Below are 19,658 nucleotides of genomic sequence, written 5' to 3'. Positions count from 1 at the left end.
GCACAAATGTCTTTGGGTCTTAGCCCGGATATAGTCAATAGCACAAAAGCCTTCGGGACTTAGCCCGGATATAGTCACTAGCACAAATGCCTTCGGGGCTTAGCCCGGATATAGTCAATAGCACAATTGCCTTCGGGACTTAGCCCGGATATAGTCAATAGCACAAATGCCTTCGGGACTTATCCCGGATATCATTCGAATAATCATGCACATATATCAATAAATCATGACACATCCATATTTCATTTTCATTACTAAAGCTCAAACACAAGACACTTATCAAACCTTACCAATTTCAGCTCAATAGCCACATACAAAGAGCATGATTTTGATTGGCTTTATAACATTCGGCTACCCGTCATAGGTATAAACTAATCACCTCAATATATCATTCAAGTAGAATCATTATATCACCGTTTATTTGTTATGCTTATATGTCATGACTTAATCAAATCATAAACTAAGTTTCATTACTCGAAGACTTACCTCGGACGTTGTCGAACGACTTCAACGGCTATTCAATTACTTTTTCCTTTCCCCTATCCAACGTTGATCCTCTAAGCTCTTGAGCTAAATCAAACAATTTACCTCCCATCAAACACAATCATACGGCATTCATATACATTTTAGAACCAATTTATTTGAATCAATTACCACTTAAGTCTATCACCTTCTCGCTTTCAAATTTGTGCACTTGGTAAATCACATTAAACTACTACAAATATAACTTTAATACATATTTATTTTCGAATGTCTCAATATCATCTTAATTAATTTCTACTTACACATCAAAATTTCCAATACAAAGTATTTGGCACCTAAACCGGATTAGTAAACTCCCATAGACCATGACCGAATGCCATTTAAACACAAGTCAACAAGATCTCATGATTTCAAATCAAACTCTTAACAAGAATGCACAATGCCGAACCCTTAGATGATTAAACATCTAATTTAGACAATTTTAGAACAACTAAACGGCACTTGTTCACAACATTAAACAACTACATGTTCGGCTAGAACATGGTACTTAACTACATCGATTTTAAGCATAATAATTACTCAAACCTAATCAAATTCACATTCGGTCTTGGTACCTAATAAGGTAGCCGATTCCTTTCCCTTAACACCTAATGCTCACATATGATTATTTGTATAGTTCAAACACTCATCTACCCTTGTTCATCTAAATTTAACAAGAAACAAAAACCTTATTTCTCCATAGCTACAATGGCCGAAAGTTCTAGACATCTCAATACCGAAATTTCTAACATGGGTTGTCTAAAGAATTTGGTAGGGAGTTCAAATTTATCTAACATTTCAAGTAAATTAACACATCCATATAGCTAACATGCTAGTAGTATCAAGGCATCAACTAAAATTTTGAAGCCTCTTAGCCGAATCCTAACTCTCCAACAACCCCAATTCCATCTATGAGAAAGATAGAATTAGGCTAATCATCCAAAGGATGTATAAACCTCCAAAAGCAACATTGAACATACCTTTAATCTAAAGAACCACCTTGGCCGAACTTCCCCTCTTATTCTTCCTCTAGTTACGGCAATGGAGGAGCAACCTAGCTAACTCTTTTTTTTTGTTTCTTCTCCTACTAACCACTATTATTTTATTATTTTTAACAAAAATGTTAACATAACATATTTATAATATGTTTTAACCCATAGCATGGCCGGCCACCATCTAGACTTTTGGCTAATTTGACATGCAATTACAAGTATTTTCTAACATGCTTTAATAGGCCACTATAACATTTGCCTAGCACATTTCTAAATTTCCTCACATAAGTCCTATTTAATAATTTCACATACTAATGACAAAATTGGAGCATGAAACTTTCACACATGCCTATTTCTCATACAATAAACACAAAACTTAATGGTTAATTATTTTTACGACCCGGTTTTGTGGTCCTGAAACCACTTTCCGACTAGGGTCAAATTAAGGCTGTCACACATTAGTTAATCCAAATGGCATAACAACAAATTCATAGTGCCCGTACCTTGTTCTAAAATTAGTTTTCGGCACATCTGACTCTTTAACTCTCAATTGGTAATACCTAGATCTAAAATCAATATTGGAAAACATTGTTGCTCCTTTCAACTGATCAAACAAGTCATCTATCTTTGGCAACGGATACTCGTTCTTTATGGTTACCTTATTTAGCTGTCGGTAATCTATACAAAGTCTCATAGATCCGTCTTTCTTCTTTACAAACAATATCGGAGCACCCTAGAGAGAATAAGTCGGTCTCGCAAAACCCTTATCTATCAATTCTTGCAATTGAGCTTTTAATTCTTTTAATTCAATCAGAGCCATTCTATACGAAGCAATAATATTGGTAAAGTACCAGGGACTAACTCAATGCCAAACTCAACTTCTCTAATTAGAGGTAACCCAGGCAACTCTTCCGGGAATACATCTGGATATTCACAACTATCGACACTAATTCAATTTTTAATTCAAACTCTTTTGTCTTCAGCACATAAGCTAGATAAGCTTTACAACCTTTTCTTATGCATTTTTGAATTGACATCGAAGAAATCACCACAGGCAATCTATCTGACTCATCTGATTCAACCCAAAGAATTTTACCATTTTCACATTTCAATTAAATAACTTTCTATCTACAATTTACTATAGCATCATGCAACGTCAGCCAATTCATACCCAAAATAATATCAAACTTATCAAACGGTAACAACATCAAGTCAGCCGAAAAACAGTAACCTCTAATTATCAAAGGACATTTCTTACATACTTTGTCAACTAAAACATGCTTGCCTGAAGGGTTTGACACCTTAATCACAAATTCGGTAAACTCGACAGAAAATTTCCTATTATTTACCAATTTCATAAAAACATACGAATGAGTAGATCCATGGTCAATAAATGCAATAACGTCAGTATCATAAAGAGAAAATGTACCAGTAATAATATCAAGAGACGTCACTTCTTCGCGAGCATGGATGGCATAGGCTTTCACCGGTGCTCGAGCTTCAAATCTTACAATGGTTTCTTTAGTCACACCTTTACTACTAGATCCATTTCTAGTATTTCTCAAGGGTCTTCCTCTTGAGTAGTATTACTAGGCCTTGCACCTTGGAACTTCTCTTTCTCTGCCATCTATGGGCAATCTCTAATAAAATGATCTTAAGAACCACACTTAAAATAAGCTCGGTCATTCATTCTACATTCGTCTGGATGATGTCTGTCACACTGTTGACATTCGGGTCTGTTAGACTTTGCATTGTCCACACTTACCATTGAGGTGGCTTGAGATTTAAAACTCGAATGTTTCTTCTCACGATCTTTGCGTGAATACCCCGTTTAAAATTTTGAATAGGAATACATTTCTTTAGACTTCTTGGACTGAGATGGAAATGACTTACTCGTCGGTCCCTTCCTCAAATATTTAGCTTCAAGATCAGCTTTCCTCTTCCCTTTATTCAATTCTTCGGCCTTACAAGCCCGTTCAACCAATACCATAAACTCTTTCAGCTCTGAGATCCCAACGAACACACGAATGTCTTCATTCAATCCATCCTAAAATCTCTTGCACATGATGGCCTTAATGGAAACACACTCCCGAGCATACTTACTCAGTCTGAAAAATTCTCGTTCATACTCTGTCACAGTCATACGACCCTGTTTTAGCCCAAGAAATTCCTTATGTTTCTAGTCAGTGAACCGTTGGCTAATATACTTCTTACGAAACTCCTCCTAAAAGAAGTCTCATATAACTCTTTCTCTCGGAACTACAGATGCAACTGTATTCCACCAATGGTATGCAAAATCTCTCTGAAGCGAGATAGCACACTTTAAACACTCATCTGGTGTGCAAGACAACTCGTCAAATACCCTGATGGAGTTTTCGAGCCAAAATTTGGATCTCTCGGGATCATCATCTATATTAGCTCTGAAATCCTCTACCCCATACTTTCGGATTTTATCAATCGGGGGCTTATTCATTCTTACAAAGTCCATACCTTGTGGGGCTACAGGAACTGATCGAGGAATAGGTGGAGGTGGAGAAGGTTGGGTGTTTGGATTTGTTCGAACAAATTTCGTATACCACTCATTCATCATATGGAGAAGGGATTCCATGCCTCCTTCTCCTTGACTAACCGTAGGGGGTCTACTATTAGATGGCGCTGCCCCTTGAGCGGGGAGCCAGCGTATTAATTTTGACTTTATCCGCCTCAGCTTGATTGAGATCCATTACTATATGAAACACAATTTACAATTGTCAGGAGTCATACACTATCACAGTTCGTTTATGGCATGTATAGCTAGAGTCTTACACAAGCTACATTAGTCTGAGAATCGACTAAATCGTAGCTCTGATACCATCAAATGTAACACCCCTTACCCATATTCGACACCGAAATAGGGTACAAGGCATTACCAGACTTAAACTCGAACAAACATTCAAAATTGAGACATAAGTTTTCACTCAAATTTAAAACTCTTCAGAAACATTCATATCGCCTCTTAAATGAGCCTACGAGGCCCAAAACAAGCATTAAAAGTGGTTCAGGACTAAACCGAGAACTGTAGAAAACTTCTTAACACTTAAAATTTTTTCATCAAAACGGGGTCACATGCCCGTGTAGACACACATGCCCATGTCCCTAACCAATGTAACTCTCTATTTATGACATCATCAACAAATTGAAATCACACGGCCAAGTCACCTGCCTTTGAACTTTGGCCGTATGGGGGATTTAATTTTCATACTTTTCATAAAATAGGTGTAGACTTCACACGCGCTGGGCACACGTCCATGTCCCTAGGCTGTGTCCTTCACACGATTGAGACACACGGCTGTGTCTCTAGCCGTGTGGCCAATTCAAAGCTAAAATTCAAGATGCAGGGGACACACGGTGGATCACACACCCATAGGGCAAGCCGTGTGTCACACACAGCCTAGACACACGTCCGTGTGTCTACCCGTGTAGACAAAAATAAGGCTATTTATCAAGCCATTTTGCCACCCTTACTTGCACCAACCTACACAACCAACAAGCAACACCAATCCAAGCATATACATACAACCAAACCAGCCACAACCAAATCATTCACACATCGGTTACATGCTATTTTCTATCACATACAACATCTCATACTTATTATCCCAAACCATGAAATATCCACATCCATGAAGGGCATCTTCATATGTATATATATTTAAGCCAATATTTCAATAGCCATTTACAAAATGAATTATCAACAATTATAAGCCAACGCATTTGGCCAAATCGAATATGGCACATAAAAAAATGACCAAGTCCCTATACATGCAATAATTTGATAGTGTGAATGGATCTACGACCATCTTCGATCCCCGAGCTGGCTTAGTGACACTATAAGACAAGGGAAAGAAAAGGGAGTAAGCTTTAAAGCTTAATAAGTTCCTATACAAATAATAGGCATCATAAACACACTTTAACATATAATTAACATAAAGTAAATTAACATAAATGGCATTGTGAATTCATAATCAAGCTTAGCATAGATGTATTTAAAATATTAACATCATAACTTACTCGATCAAACCAATCCGAGGTTTCATCACATAACGAACTCATTAAGCATGAGTTTTATGTATATACCTGTACCAACTTGCAACTCATCATAATTGTTACAACATACCATAGTTTTTGACAACTTAAACATTGTCGTTAAGTTTCTCGTTGAACCACTTGGAATACTAAAGGATACTTGGGATATATCACACACATAGTACCACACCAATGGCATATCTTAGATATGATCTTACATGGGATCTCATATCGATGCCAATAGCCCAGCTATGGTCTTACACGAAATCTTATATCGATGTCATATCCCAAATATGGTCTTACACATAATCTCAACTAACCCTAATGTCATAAAATTTATATCCTATCAATTCTTAAGGTCAACCGGGATATTTCTCACTTGTCATCCATTGTCGATTTCCTCCCAAGAGTCAATCATAAATTCATACAATATTAATGTATTTAAAACATAAATAAACAACGCATTATTTACATACGAGCTTACCTCGGTACTAAAAATAGTAGATAAGGATTTAATCATCAAACACCTTATTCTTTCCCCAATCAAGGTCCGAACTTCGTTTTTCTTGATCTATAATAACAAATTTAGCTTATTTAACATTCACTTACTCAAATTATTCCAAACATTACATTATGGAAAAATTACCCTTTTGGCCCTAAAGTTTCACTTTTTTACAAATTAGTTCTTAGGTTCGTAAAATGAAATGCACTCAATTTCTTTGTTACCCAAGCCTAGTCGAACCATATACATGCTCATATCAGCCCACATTTTTCATCAAATTAGATTTTTACTACCCATTTTACATATTTTTACAAATTGGTCCCTTTTAGGTATTTTCATGAAAAATCACTTAGAAAAAGTTGTTTATTACACATCAAACTTTCATCTTCTACCATTAAACATCAAAACACGAATTTCACACATGGATAAATTTTTAAACATGAACCCTACTTCAAAAAAATGGTAGAAATGGGAAGATCAGGTGAATACGACTTAAAAAATGTAAAGAGCATTAAAGACGGGGCCAGGATGTACTTACAATCAAGCTTCAAAGATGGCAAAAACCCTAGCTATGGAGAGCTTGAAAATTTCGGCCAAGGGTTGGAGAAGATGGACAAATTTTGGCTTTATTTTCCCTTTTTATTCTTTCATTTACCAAATAACCAAAATACCTTTTTTGCCAAACTTTAAAATTTTATCTCACCATGTCCATTTTTGTCTACTAACTTAACAAATTGTCTAATTTGTAAAAAGTGCCAAAGTTGAGTAGCCCCAAAATCGGGCTATAAAATATGAATATCAAAGCTTTAAAAAGTGCAAAAGTTGAGTTCTACTTGTTAAAGGTATCCAATTGCTATGAGATTTTAAATTAGAGGTCCTTAGCTGGTAATTAGAACTCAAATTTTGCACTTTTTAAACTTTTGCCCCAAAGGATGAATATCAAAGCTTAAAACTAGGGTATAAATAAACATGCCAACAAAGTGCCAATGCACATGCCAACTAAACACTCTAACTACTAACATAAATAAAATATGAAAAATATTTCTAAGTGTGGTGGATTAAGGAAATTCATCCAAGGCATGCCAATGGGCATACTTGGGGCGAATGTACATGGTGATTCATTTATTGAATTAAAATTGGACTAAAATATTAAAGTAAGTTACAAATGGGCAACTTTCACATGTTTGGCCAAATTTTCAATTAAGTCCTTCATAAAACATCATCATGGGCTTATGGACGTCCCAATGGGTTGATTTTATGAACATAACTTGTGATCTATTGGTTACAAGATTGGTCTCGTTCAAGTTCAGAAGTGTGATCCATTGCACACAAGTTTCAAGATTTGATTTCTTGGACCAAGAATTTTGAGATTTCAAATCTTGAATTTTTTTTATTCTTGAAAACATAAAAAATAACAGAATTGGATCAATAGTTGGTTTCTTGATTTTTTTGAAAACAAGAAAGTGAATATTGATTTTTTTTCCTCATATGTGCATGTAAGGCTTTCATGATGAAGTCTTGGATACTCTTGTCTAGTCTTGCCTTGATTTGCTTCACCTTCGACCTCATTATTGTGCCTTAAGGTAGAGAAAGCCCATCACATCCATGATCTGTTTTGTTGGGCCTTGATGCTTGCATTACTTTTCCAACCATACACATCTAGGAAATTATAATTCCTTGTAATTACAAGAGACCGATTACTTTGTGATGTCTAAACACACCATAAAGGGAATTTGAATTTGACTTTCTAAAAATATAACATATATATTTGCTATTGTAGTTTTTTACATTGAAAAGCTTTATTTATTTATTTATTTATTTATTTATTATTGTAGTCTAATTAACAAGATTGGAGTATCGACTAACAAGAGTTGGGTGTAGTTGTAAGACACATTACATTCCAAGGGAAGAATGGATGTTCAAATCTTGGACGCAATCTTATTGGAAGAGATAGTCATGAACCCAAATATGAATTGTAAAACAACATTAAACAAGGTCATTGTAATATGGTGTTCTTAAGTAAAAATATAAATGAAATGGAGGAATGGAAATTGAAATAAATATCATTTTACAGAGAATCATGGGGTTGGATTGATCAATAATCTGGAGCTGTAATTGTATTGCCATCCAAAACTACACGAGAGGCATGAGCAACCTTGGGCCAATCCTCTCCGATTTCTTGTTGGCATCTTTGACTAAAAAGAATACAATCTTCAATCTTCAATTGTTTGAAGCGTTTCATGGTTTTTGGTAGAGTTCATAATTTTGGGCAACACTTGATCTCAAGTTTTTCAAGTGATGTGAGATTGTGCCACTCTGCTAAAGTTGTGAGGTTCTCACATCCTGTAATGATTAAGTTCTTTAAAGTGTTGGCGGATCCCCGTAAAAGCCATTGGGGTAGAGCCTTCAACTTTGGCAAATCTGCGATGTACAATGATTGAAGGCTGAAACATGTATCAACGAGGTATTCTTCATTATAATCTTCTTTCTCTTTGAGTCCCTGTCCCGTACTCAAATCAAGCTTTTCGCAAGCCCCAATAACTAGAGATTGTAATGCAGCTACGTATTTCAAGCCATGTGGTAGTGGTACCAATTTTTTGCAATCAACAATCCATACTGTATGAAGAGATGTGAGCTTCTGAATCCCATCAAACAAATACTCCAGATTTTCACAGCCATAAATAGCTAAAACTCGAAGGGATTTCAAGTGTTGTAATCCATGACCATGAAGATCTCGTTGTTTTGTAGCTAATAACAAAAATCTGAGACTGATCATGTACCTGATATTCTTAGGCAACTCTTCAATTTGGTCACAACCATCTAAAAACAGAGTCTGCAAATTTTGCAACTTACAAATGGAGTTGAGAAGTTTCTTGATGTTGGGACAGTTGGAAATGTCGAGAAATCTTAAATGCTTCAAATTAACAATCCATCTGGGCAATAGCTCGAGAGTAGACCCAGAAAGATCAAGCATTCGCAAATGTTGGAACCTCTTCAAACATTTTTCAATAAAGGATTCGCTGGTTGGACCGTTTCTCAAATTTGGAAGCCTAAGCGTACGCAAATGCCCTAATTTACCAAGGAATTTGGAAGCATTTTCCTCGGAAGAATCAGAGTTAGTAAGGCATACATGTCGGATCCCTGTGGCAATATTTTGCTCAAAAGTGTTGACTATACAACACTCACTCTTTGCCACTGATAATGCAATATCATGTAAAAGATCATGAATTTTGAATGCATCAAAGAAAAATGCCAAATCATAATCTTGAAAGAAAGATCGTGGCAGCAGGTCATTCAAATACCGCTTACCAATATATTCGGGATTTTCATTTTTATGGGAGGATTCAAGAAGACCAAGTGCCATCCAAAATTGGATTAGACCAAAGCTTATAAAATCAGTATCCTTTGGATAGAGTGAGCAATAAGCAACACATTGCTTCAGCTGAGGAGACAGTTGATCGTAAGTTAGTTTCAGAATTGAAAATATTTGATTTTCCTTTTCCATTAATTCCCACGTCTCACTATCTTTAAAAACTTTCCACTCCTGCTCTGAAGTTTTGGAGAAAAGTGAACTTCCCAATGTTTTCAATATTAGAGGAACCCCTTTGCATTTCTTAACAATTTCTTCTCCAATTTCCTCAAGGTTTGGATGTTGTTTTTCTTCACCTTTCTTGAAAGCGAATTTCAGAAACAAAGATAAAGATTTGTCGTACGGAAAAGCTTCCAAATGGTGTTGGGAGATTGTGCCTGAGATCTTTGCAACTTGGTTACTCCGAGGGGTGACTACAATTTTGCTTCCGACAGCTCCTCCTGCAAACAACTGTTTCAGTTCCATCCATTTTCTATTATCCTCGCTCCACACATCATCTAAAACAAGCAAATACCTTTTAGCATTCAAGGAATATCGCAAGGCCTTCTGTAATTGCTCCAAATACATGCTTCCAAGGTCTCCATCACCACCTTTTCCGGCTTTAATGGCTTTTACTACTAATCGTTTCAGATCAAAATCATAGGAAACACACACCCACAGTTTCAACTCAAAGTGAGCATCCACAGCTTCATAATTGAAAACCAGTTTGGCAAGGGCCGTTTTTCCCATGCCTCCAATTCCAACTATGGGAAGGACGGGTATGTCTTCCTCATCAGCTGGATCATCCTGCGTCAACATCTTTACAATTCTTCATTTCTCATCATCTCTGCCAATTACCTCTGATTTCTGCACAAAGGAGTGGGTCTCCCTCTCCGAGCGCAGGCTGTGCCTTGGGGCCAACATGTCTCTGAACGAGATGAAAATTATTTTTCAAAGCAGCAATCTCATGAAATCTCTGATTTGAGTTGTTTAATCTTATGGGCCATCTTAAATCGAAAAGCAAGTGGGTTTGAGCTTGAAAAGAAATAGCTTACCTTCTTACCAATGCTCCTCTGTTTCAGAAGCTGCTTCCTCAATGCTTGAATTTCGAACTCATCTAATACATCTTCTGCATCGTAACAAGCATCCTTCAACTCTTGTAGCCAAACCCGGAGATGATTGTCATCAACCTGTTTTAGTTCAGCATCTAAAAGCACAGGTTTAATAGTAGTTAAAGTCTTTTGAAGCTTTTCAAGGTCCCTGTGAACATCCCAACCTAGGCTGATTTCTTGATAGGCAATTTTGGTTAGTTTAGAAAGGACGTTTTCAGTTATGTTGAAGGCAAAGTATTAAGCCATGACCGCTGGGAACGGGGGAATACGTCTAATTTCTGTGATGATGGGTTATTAATGGAATCAAGTAAGGAAGAGAGTGATCGAAAATGAAGAGAATAATGGACATTTAATTTTGTGAATTAAAAGATTAAATTTAAAAACATGTATGAACATAGAATAGAATTTTAAATTTACGAATGTCCGGTGCGTTTGACTATTTCTTTTCGTTGGTATAACGGTGCCTCTAACCATTATTAATAATTATATAGTCAGTAGCTAATGTACACCTATTTGATTTTTTATGTTAATTATGGTTGTCACGTACAATCTCTCACTCTAATATTTTATACAATTTTGTTATTAGACCATGTAATATATATAAATTGTTTATTTAATTTCTATACTTTAATTTGATTAAGTTTAATCTTTAAATTTTTTGATTTTTAATTTTTTTATCTTCACCCAAATGATACAATCGGTTAGATGAAATTTTGCTATTAGTTTTATATTATACTTAAGCTTTGGATTTAGTTCGCTATTAGTTTTATATTATACTTAAGCTTTGGATTTAGTTCTTATTCTCCAATTTGATTATTTTTAGTGCTTTTACTTTTTGAATTTTAAAATTTCAACCTTGATGTCCCGAATCCTTATTTAAATAAAATACACTGGTAAAATAAAATAAAAGTAAAATTCATATAGAACTACACTTATTTTATTTTAGAATAAGATTTTTTTAAACCTTATTAAACTCCATCTATTCTATATTGATTAGAATAAGATGTTTCAGTCTTACTAGAATAAGGCTTTACAAGCCTATAAATAGACATAGTCTATTCCTCTTATAATAATTCGAATTCGACATAGTATTTTTTTCTCCTCTGCCCGTGATTTTTTCCCAAAAGGGTTTCCACATAAAAATTTTTGTGTTCTTTATTTTATTTTATTTTATTTTTTCACAAATTGGTGTAGAAAGCCCATTTCGCCTGGGCTCATACACAAAATAAAACAAAAAATAAATAATAAACTAAATTATTTAAAGGATCCAATGTCCATTTACAACAGCATTTCAAAACACCAAAATTAATCCAAGCCCAATAATAAAATTTAACCCAAAATTCCATTACATCCAATTAACCCAAACGGCCTAAAACACCAAGCCAATTTTCGGCAAAAACCCTAGGTTACCCCTTGAGTCGCAGCTCCCACAAACGGCCCCACGTCACTATGTCCTCTTCCTCCATACGGCACTCCCCACGTCAGTAGAACCTGCTAGAAGAAGCCAAAAAACGACAAAAAAACAAGAAATTCAATAGCAAAGAAATAATAGAAAATATAAAAATGATATTGTAATTTCATTTTTTGTTCATTTTTTCGGTTATATAAGGCCGATTCTAAAGAAAGAAAGGGGAGGATACACATGCATATTGGAATACAGAGAAATCAAATAAATTTAGCAGAAGGTTGAGTTTATTTTTTTCAATTTATCTTGCTTTCGTTTGATTTCAAGTGTAGATTTGCTTTCTGATTGCAAAAAAATAAAAGGGAGTATTGAAACCCTTTTCGTTTTCATAGATCTATCCCTCTTATTTTTTAAAGCAGATTTAAAGTTGTTTTCATCTAGATCTTTTATTTTTTATTTTTATCTTCTTCTATTGTTGTTAATGTGTAAAAATAAAAATAAAAAGGAAAGAAAGGAACGCTTACCTAACCTTCGTGATCATGGTCGGAGTTCTCCTCCGTTGTCAGATCTAGGCCATGTTTTACGCGTTGGCCACCAAATGTGGTGGTGTAGCGAGCATTGAAGGGTAGCCTTTGAGAGGCAGAAACCCTAGTAGGGATAATGGCTATTCATTAGAAAATGACAGATAACTTTTTCAAAGAAATTTTTTTTCAGCTTTAACAACTAATGAAACGGCGCCATTCAAGGGGGAAAGGATCCGCGTGTTTCTACTCTCAGAGAAAATTGTGCAAATGGTCCCTCCTCCTTTCTGGTCCTTTCAAATCAATTCATGGTTACATCTTTTAAATTTTGCCTAATGTTTTATTTCAGTTACGTTTTGGTACTTGTTAAAACGGCGCTGTTTCAATGGTGCGGGAGTATTCCCATTTCGATCCGCGTACTTTTGCGCGTGTTTCATTTTGGTCCCTTAATCGAACATGTTTTTTTATTTTTGAAAATTCACCCCAATGCTGCCCAGATTGCAATTGAATCCTGGGCCACTTAATTTCCATATTTTCACCTTTTTTTATTTATTTCTTCATTCTTTCACACTAAATAGATTATTCATTTCTTTATTTGGTGAATTTCATTGTTACTTATGTTTTTATTAATTTATTATTATTATTATTTTCAATCTTATTATTATTGTATTATTATCATTATTTTTATATTATTAAAATTAATTATTTCAACATTATTATTACTATTATTATTATATTTGATATATTGATTATTATCATTTGTGTTACTACTATTATTTTCATGTTATTAAATTGATTTATTTAATATTTATTTATTTGTTTATTTAATTATTATTTTTTATATATAGATTTATTTTTTCAAATTTGCATTTTATTTATTTATTACAAGTTTTTACACAGTATTTTAAATTGTTTTATATAATGTTTATTTTAAATTGTTTTATTTTATATCATTTCAAATTATTTCATATATTATCTATTTTAAGTTTTTATATATATTGTTTATTTTAAACTTATATATTATCTTAAATTTTGTGATATATCGTCTATTTTTGAATCATTTTGTATTTTATTGATTTTCAAATTCCTTCCTCACATTATATTTTTTGAATTCATTTGTTATCATTTTTGAATTATTTTTATTCTATTTCAATTTGCTTTGTATTTTTAAATTGTTATATATGACTTTTAATTCATTAGTCTTTGATTATTAATGTTAGTTCTTAAAATAGAATTGTGAGATTATCGTTTTGTGTATTTCGAATTGTATGTTCGTATTGTTATCACTGCTATTCGTTTGTGTAATGTTGAACTCACATATTATTTCATACTCGATACTATGCTAATACTTCTTATTATTGCATTGTGATTTAAATTCTAGTGACTTGTCCAAAATTGATCATTTCATTTTTATTTCAAGCAAATTAAATAAGTGTATCTCAAGTCTGTTTTTATTCTGTTTTTATAATCACCCCTATTTGAAAATTTCTCAAAATAAAGGCAATGTTTAATGTTTGAAAATTCGAGAAATCGTGCCCTAGCGTGTTGGGTTTCGATTTTCCATTTGACTAAATAACCAAACGTTCTTTTAAGATTTCGCTTGTGTCTTCTTAACTTCAAGATAAGGCAATGCTCTGTGTTTGGAAAACCAAGAAATCGTTCCCTAACGTGCTGGATTTCGGTTCTTCGTTGGACCAAATAACTGAATATCCTTTTGTAATTTTCAATGCCTGATTTTTGAAGATCAAGAGTCGATTTTGGCTTCGAGGGTTTAAAAGGGCATGTCCTAACGTACTGGATGTGATATTTTATTCCTTCGTAGCAAGAGAATTTTAACATCCAATTCGAGTTTTTCAAATGTTTTAAAAGAAACCGTATTTCAAAATCTTTTTTAATTTTAGACATAAGGACATTATTTAATCAATTAGGTACCAATTTTGGGCGTAACGAGGGTGCTAATCCTTCCTCGTATGTAACCGGCTCCCAAACCCATTTTTTTTTTATTTCGTAGGCCAAAATTAATATTTTAATAAAATATGTTATTAGGTGATCCGATCACACCTAAACAAAAAGGATTGGTGGCGACTCCACATTTCGCTTTAAAGTCGATCCCCGTTTTTTCAAAATTTTAAAAATGGTTTCAACAGCTTGGCGATTCCACTGGGGACTATAAGAGAGTCAAGTCGTAAAATTGATTATTTTCTGTCCTTTTGTCGAAACTTGAAAATTTGATTCGAAAATCACGATTCTTTTGTTGCATTTGTTTGTGATCCTTATGATTGTGTGGACTGAGTCTCGCATTGTATTGCATGACCGTTGTGGTCACACCTTTTAAGTGAGAGTAAGAAACTATGTCTACGTGAGGTTTTCACCTCCGCATGGGCTAGTGGATTACTTCCAGGATACATCCGTACCTATGTCTTCGTGAGATTTTCATCTCTGCATAGCCATAGGGAAATGTATTCCCCTGAACTAAACTCGATCCATATGAGCCTATAATAGGTGAGGATTGCGGAATCTGCTAGTTCAGATACCCTTTCTTTAGAACTGAACCACATATAGAGAGGCCTAGGAGCCTGTCCTAGGTAGAGCAACGCTAAATTCTAGGTCATCAAGATAGGCGTTCTATATTGTTTTTTTCTCTCTCTTGTACTAACGTGCTTTGTTTTGTCTATGACTGCATTGCATTTCATCGTCATAGAAAGGGGGTGTTGATTCATATTCGGTTGCTAAACGGAGAGTCTTTCATGGAAAATGGATTTCTTGATAAAATAGATTATAATACGATCGCCCGAATATGGTCCAAATAAGCACAACGAGAGAAAGCAGATAGTTCGTGAAGGATTACGCAACTATGTTTCTTTGGCCAAGAATTTAAGATAATAAAGATTGTTCGAGAGCCGTCACGTCAACTTTCTTAAAGGAGCTAAGGATCATTGCGGGGATAGGTGAATAGTAGGTTGCAGCCTGGATAAAGCAAAAAGGAGAATAGGGACATCTTTTGGAAAATTCGCAAGACTCGACCGTAACATCTGGATGTGAAGAAAAGAGCGGTGTCTTTACCTGGACTATGAGGGCAATACCGTCTATGTAATCTGTTTTATGTAAAGAAATTTGTTTTCTAGAAAAGTTGTTCAAATGGAATTGAATTTACAATTAACGCCTCTTTTTCTTTGCATTCATCCCATGCATCCGCATCGTATTGCATTATTTTCATTGAACTCTCACAAAAAGACCCTAATTAGGTAAAATTATTTCAGTTAACCTGGGAACTGATAAAAGTCAAATGACTAAGCATCTTTACAGCACACGGAAAAGGACCAAAGATATGGATCAAAGGTTGGAAAGACTCGAACAACTTCAAAAAGAAATGCAAGACAAGCTACAAATGCAAATGCAAGAGCAGCTAGCTAAGGTCCAACAAGACATGATGGACGAAATGTTAGAGTCCCAAAGGAATATGATGAATCAGTTGTCCCAATTGCTGACTAAGGGGCTAGAAAAGGGAAAAAACTCCATGGTCAATATTGGGAAGGATAATGAGGAGTCTCTCTACCCTCCGGGTTTCACCCCAATAAATGCTCAAACATGTCCGCAGGGTGTACCTATTGCTATCAGATCTCAGCAATATCAAACCGGTACCTTGGCACCAGCGAATTACCCGATAGGCTCAAGCTTCAATTCAGGGGGCAATCCAACCACTCCTGTAGTTCCTGATTTGGACGAAATGGAAAAAGTAAAGATAGAATTGCCAAAACAACTCGAGGATCGGTATAGGTGGTTGGAGGAAAAAGTTAAGGCAATGGAGAATGTTGACTACTATTGTGGGGTTGACGCCAAGGATCTGAGTTTGGTCCCCGATCTAGTACTCCCGCCAAAATTTAAGACTCCAGAGTTTGAAAAGTACAATGGGACTAGTTGTTCTGAAGCTCACATCACAATGTTTTATCGAAGGATGACAGGATATGTCAATAATGACCAACTATTAATCCATTGCTTTCAAGACAGTCTGATCGGGTCAGCAACTAAATGGTACAATAAATTGAGTCGTGCTAAAATCAGTTTATGGAAAGACTTAGCACAAGCTTTTATGAAGCAGTATAGCCATGTAATGGACATGGCACCCAATAGAATTACCCTGCAGAATTTGGAAAAGAAGCAAAATGAGAGCTTCAGGAAATATGCCCAAAGATGGAGAGAGGTAGCAATACAAGTCCAGCCGCCTCTTTTGGAAAAGGAGACCACAATGCTTTTCATTAATACTCTGAAAGCCCCGTTCACTAACCATACATTGGGAAGCACTACTCTAAGCTTTTCAAATATAATAAGGTCCGGTGAGATGATTGAACATGCGGTAAGAAGTGGGAATATAGATGCGGGAGAAAACGCTTAAAGATCAACCCTGAGAAACAAGGAAAGTGAAGTGAACATCGTGAGCATGCTTTCCGAATTGGTCAACATAGACCAGCCGCGGGCTGTAACCATTAGCTATCAAGGCTCTTCAAGGTAGGAATCCAACTCGAGACCAAATACAGAAAAGCTCCAGTTTACACCTATCTCGATGTCATATAAGAATTTGTATCAGAATCTTTTTGATGTACATGTGGTGTCTCCGTTCTATTCGAAAAACCCGTGCAATCTCCATTCCCAAAATGATATAATGAGAATGCTTAATGCGAATACCATGCGGGAATAACGGGACACTCAATTGAAAGCTGCACTACATTTAAAAAGTTGATCGAAAGGTCTATTGAAATGGGAATTGTGAAGTTCGACGATTCCTGAAAGACCTAATTGCTCTAACAATGCAGTAAATTCGATATTTGATAGTGAGGGCAAAAGAGTTGTGACGCCTTGAATAAGTCAAAAGCCTGGAAAGAATATAGGAGAATCTGAATTAGGGAATAAAAATTTCCAAACCCTTGCATACTTGGGAGTGTTTTGAACAATAGGACTGTGGAAGAGATCCCTGTATTTTTAGAGCTAATCTAGAGTAATATTCAAAACACGCTTGTTGCTTTAAGCGTAGAAGCAATAAGAATCCTTTTGTGAGATAGGCTTGTGTCCAAAATCTTTATTTCAATAAAATGCATCTTTTTGAGGAAATATTCTTTTATTTTTTTTCCATTTCATATTGTACAAATAATTGTTCTTAGATTCTTTTGTCTTTCTTTCAAATATTCTTTTATTCTTCATTCATGATCATACTATAAAAATAATCATCCTTAGAATCATTTATTCTTCAGGAATCTGCCTTCGAACCTACAACGGGTTCCTAGATACCAAAGACGTGAGTGACACTGTCACTGACTCAGAGTCTCATTTTGGGTGAGATATGTGTTTAGGGGGATCTTAGGACTTTGAAGATGATAAAGATTGTAAATTATCTCCTGATTTGTTAAGGATGGTAGAACAAGATGGAAAACAGATTCTACTGTACAAAAGGTCAGCGGACATTGTGAGCAAAAGGCAAAGATCAGAGCCTGAGTCACCCCAATGACAAAGCGAATCATCATTGAGTTATTCTAAGAATTCAAAGATGTTTTCGCATAATCATGTCAGAATATACCTGGGATATTATGACCTGTGGATGTTAAAAATGTCTATAAGGTGTCAGAAGGACATATGTTAATGGTTTCACGGTGGCCATGCTAATCATGAGGTTTGGGTACTGTTGATCCACCATGGAAGGAGTATCAGTTAGGCAGTATTTTGGGAGACAAGATTCATGTGCCTTATTCATTTCTTCACAGCTTTCTCTAATGTTATTAGACTATTCTCGTCTAATATACATCAATTCATCTTGGCAGTCGTCGATTACTTCATGAAGAGGGTGAAAGTCACTTCATATGCCAATGTTACAAAGTCTATAGTCATCAAAGACAGAAAAAAAGGGATCAGGTGCCGACAATAAATGCCAGAAAGGATCATATCTAATACAATTGCACAATGTCAAAAGCTTAGACACCATATCACAGTATAGCAAAGGCAGCCAAAAAGAAAAACAAAAGTACAAAAAATAAAAAATAATAAAATAATAAAAAGAAGAATAAAAACAATAAAACAAAGGTCATAGTGAAAGGCGATCGAGACTTGTAAAGATTGGCATAAAGAAGTTATCATTTACCCTCTATGCTTATTGAACGTTGGCCAAAACCCTCATTAGGGCAACGCCTTCTCATTAGTTTGTGGAATGGAAGCATTTTGTCCATTGAAGTTAAGATTCTTTTTCTCTGAGTCTTGTCAGAACTAAAGTTGGATGAGGGAAAATGGACCCAGTCCCGATATGATCAATATGCGGGCTTATGACAAAGAGGTTCATCCTAGAGAATTCCACAAAAAGGACTTGCCATTAAAGAAGATCCTTCCTACGCAAAAGGACTTTAGAGGAAAGTGGATGCCAAACTAGGAAAAACCTTATGTAGTAAAGAAGGCTTGTTCTGGAGGAGCATTGATATTGACTGATACAGTTGGAAGATCCAATCAAGGAGTTTTCTACATAAAAGAGGAGAGGCCAAGGTGAAAACCCGCAAATGGCGCATTAAGACCTTAAAAATAAAAATAAAAATAAAAATAAAAAAATAAAAGAAAAATAAAAAAAATCAAAATAAAAAAGAATAAAGAAAAAGGAGAGACCAATGTGAAAACCTGTGAAGGGTGCCTTGAGACCAAAGGGGATTTAAGTTGAAAACCTGAAAAGGGCAGCTTAAATTTGGATCAAAGTGGGGCACACAGTAGTCTTACTATGCCTGAATTAACAATGAAGAAGTATGTTACGTCTTGGGGTATCGACAAAGTACTCCAGGCCCCCTAAACACAGATTAAGCTCAAAATGGTCCTCAAGAAGTTGGTACAGAGAAGCTCAAGCTGCGATATCTAGGGCACTGAGTTTTCCATTTTACCTATTTTGAATTTGCTATCCTTGATTACCTTATTCCTTTCAAGATACGTCCTAATAAATTTCCTTCTTAATTGTATTTGCTATCCTTGATTAACTTACTTGCTTCGAGCTATGCTCCTAATTAATTTCCTTCCGGTCCATTGTTATGATCCTTTTCAAGCATTTTGCATTGAAATAACGATTAGTGGACTAATAATACATTCACAAAAGGATTTTCATGTATTACTTTGGAAGCTTCTACATAATATAAGAACCTGAAATAGGATTATTGTTTAAAACTCACCAAGCT

At 35.2% G+C, this 19,658-nt stretch overlaps 1 protein-coding gene and 2 long non-coding RNA genes across 4 annotated transcripts; 1 reads left to right on the top strand and 2 right to left on the bottom strand.

Annotated features, from left to right (window-relative positions):
* Nucleotides 1-8,338: 8,338 nt before the first annotated feature.
* On the bottom strand, nucleotides 8,339-10,249 carry LOC107951744 (putative disease resistance protein RGA3). Its single transcript, XM_016886883.2, has one exon. The coding sequence runs from the start codon at nucleotides 10,247-10,249 to the stop codon at nucleotides 8,339-8,341; it is 1,911 nt and encodes a 636-aa protein (XP_016742372.1).
* Nucleotides 10,250-11,780: 1,531 nt separating this feature from the next.
* On the bottom strand, nucleotides 11,781-15,474 carry LOC107951745 (uncharacterized). 2 transcript variants are annotated; one of them, XR_001698571.2, is made up of 2 exons: nucleotides 12,472-15,474; nucleotides 11,781-12,036 (listed from the first exon to the last, which is right to left on the bottom strand). It is a non-coding gene; the product is annotated as an uncharacterized lncRNA (long non-coding RNA). The 2 variants fall into 2 exon arrangements; XR_001698572.2 differs by having other exon boundaries at nucleotides 11,781-12,033.
* Nucleotides 12,045-15,628, top strand: LOC107951746 (uncharacterized). Its single transcript, XR_001698573.1, has 2 exons — nucleotides 12,045-12,227; nucleotides 15,170-15,628. It is a non-coding gene; the product is annotated as an uncharacterized lncRNA (long non-coding RNA).
* The last annotated feature ends 4,030 nt before the right edge of the window (nucleotides 15,629-19,658 follow it).

The sequence above is a fragment of the Gossypium hirsutum genome, chromosome A02 (assembly GCF_007990345.1).
Source record: "Gossypium hirsutum isolate 1008001.06 chromosome A02, Gossypium_hirsutum_v2.1, whole genome shotgun sequence".
Taxonomy (NCBI): Eukaryota; Viridiplantae; Streptophyta; class Magnoliopsida; order Malvales; family Malvaceae; genus Gossypium; species Gossypium hirsutum.
The sequence above is the reverse complement of the archived record's forward strand: the minus strand, read 5'-3'. Positions and strand labels throughout refer to the sequence as shown.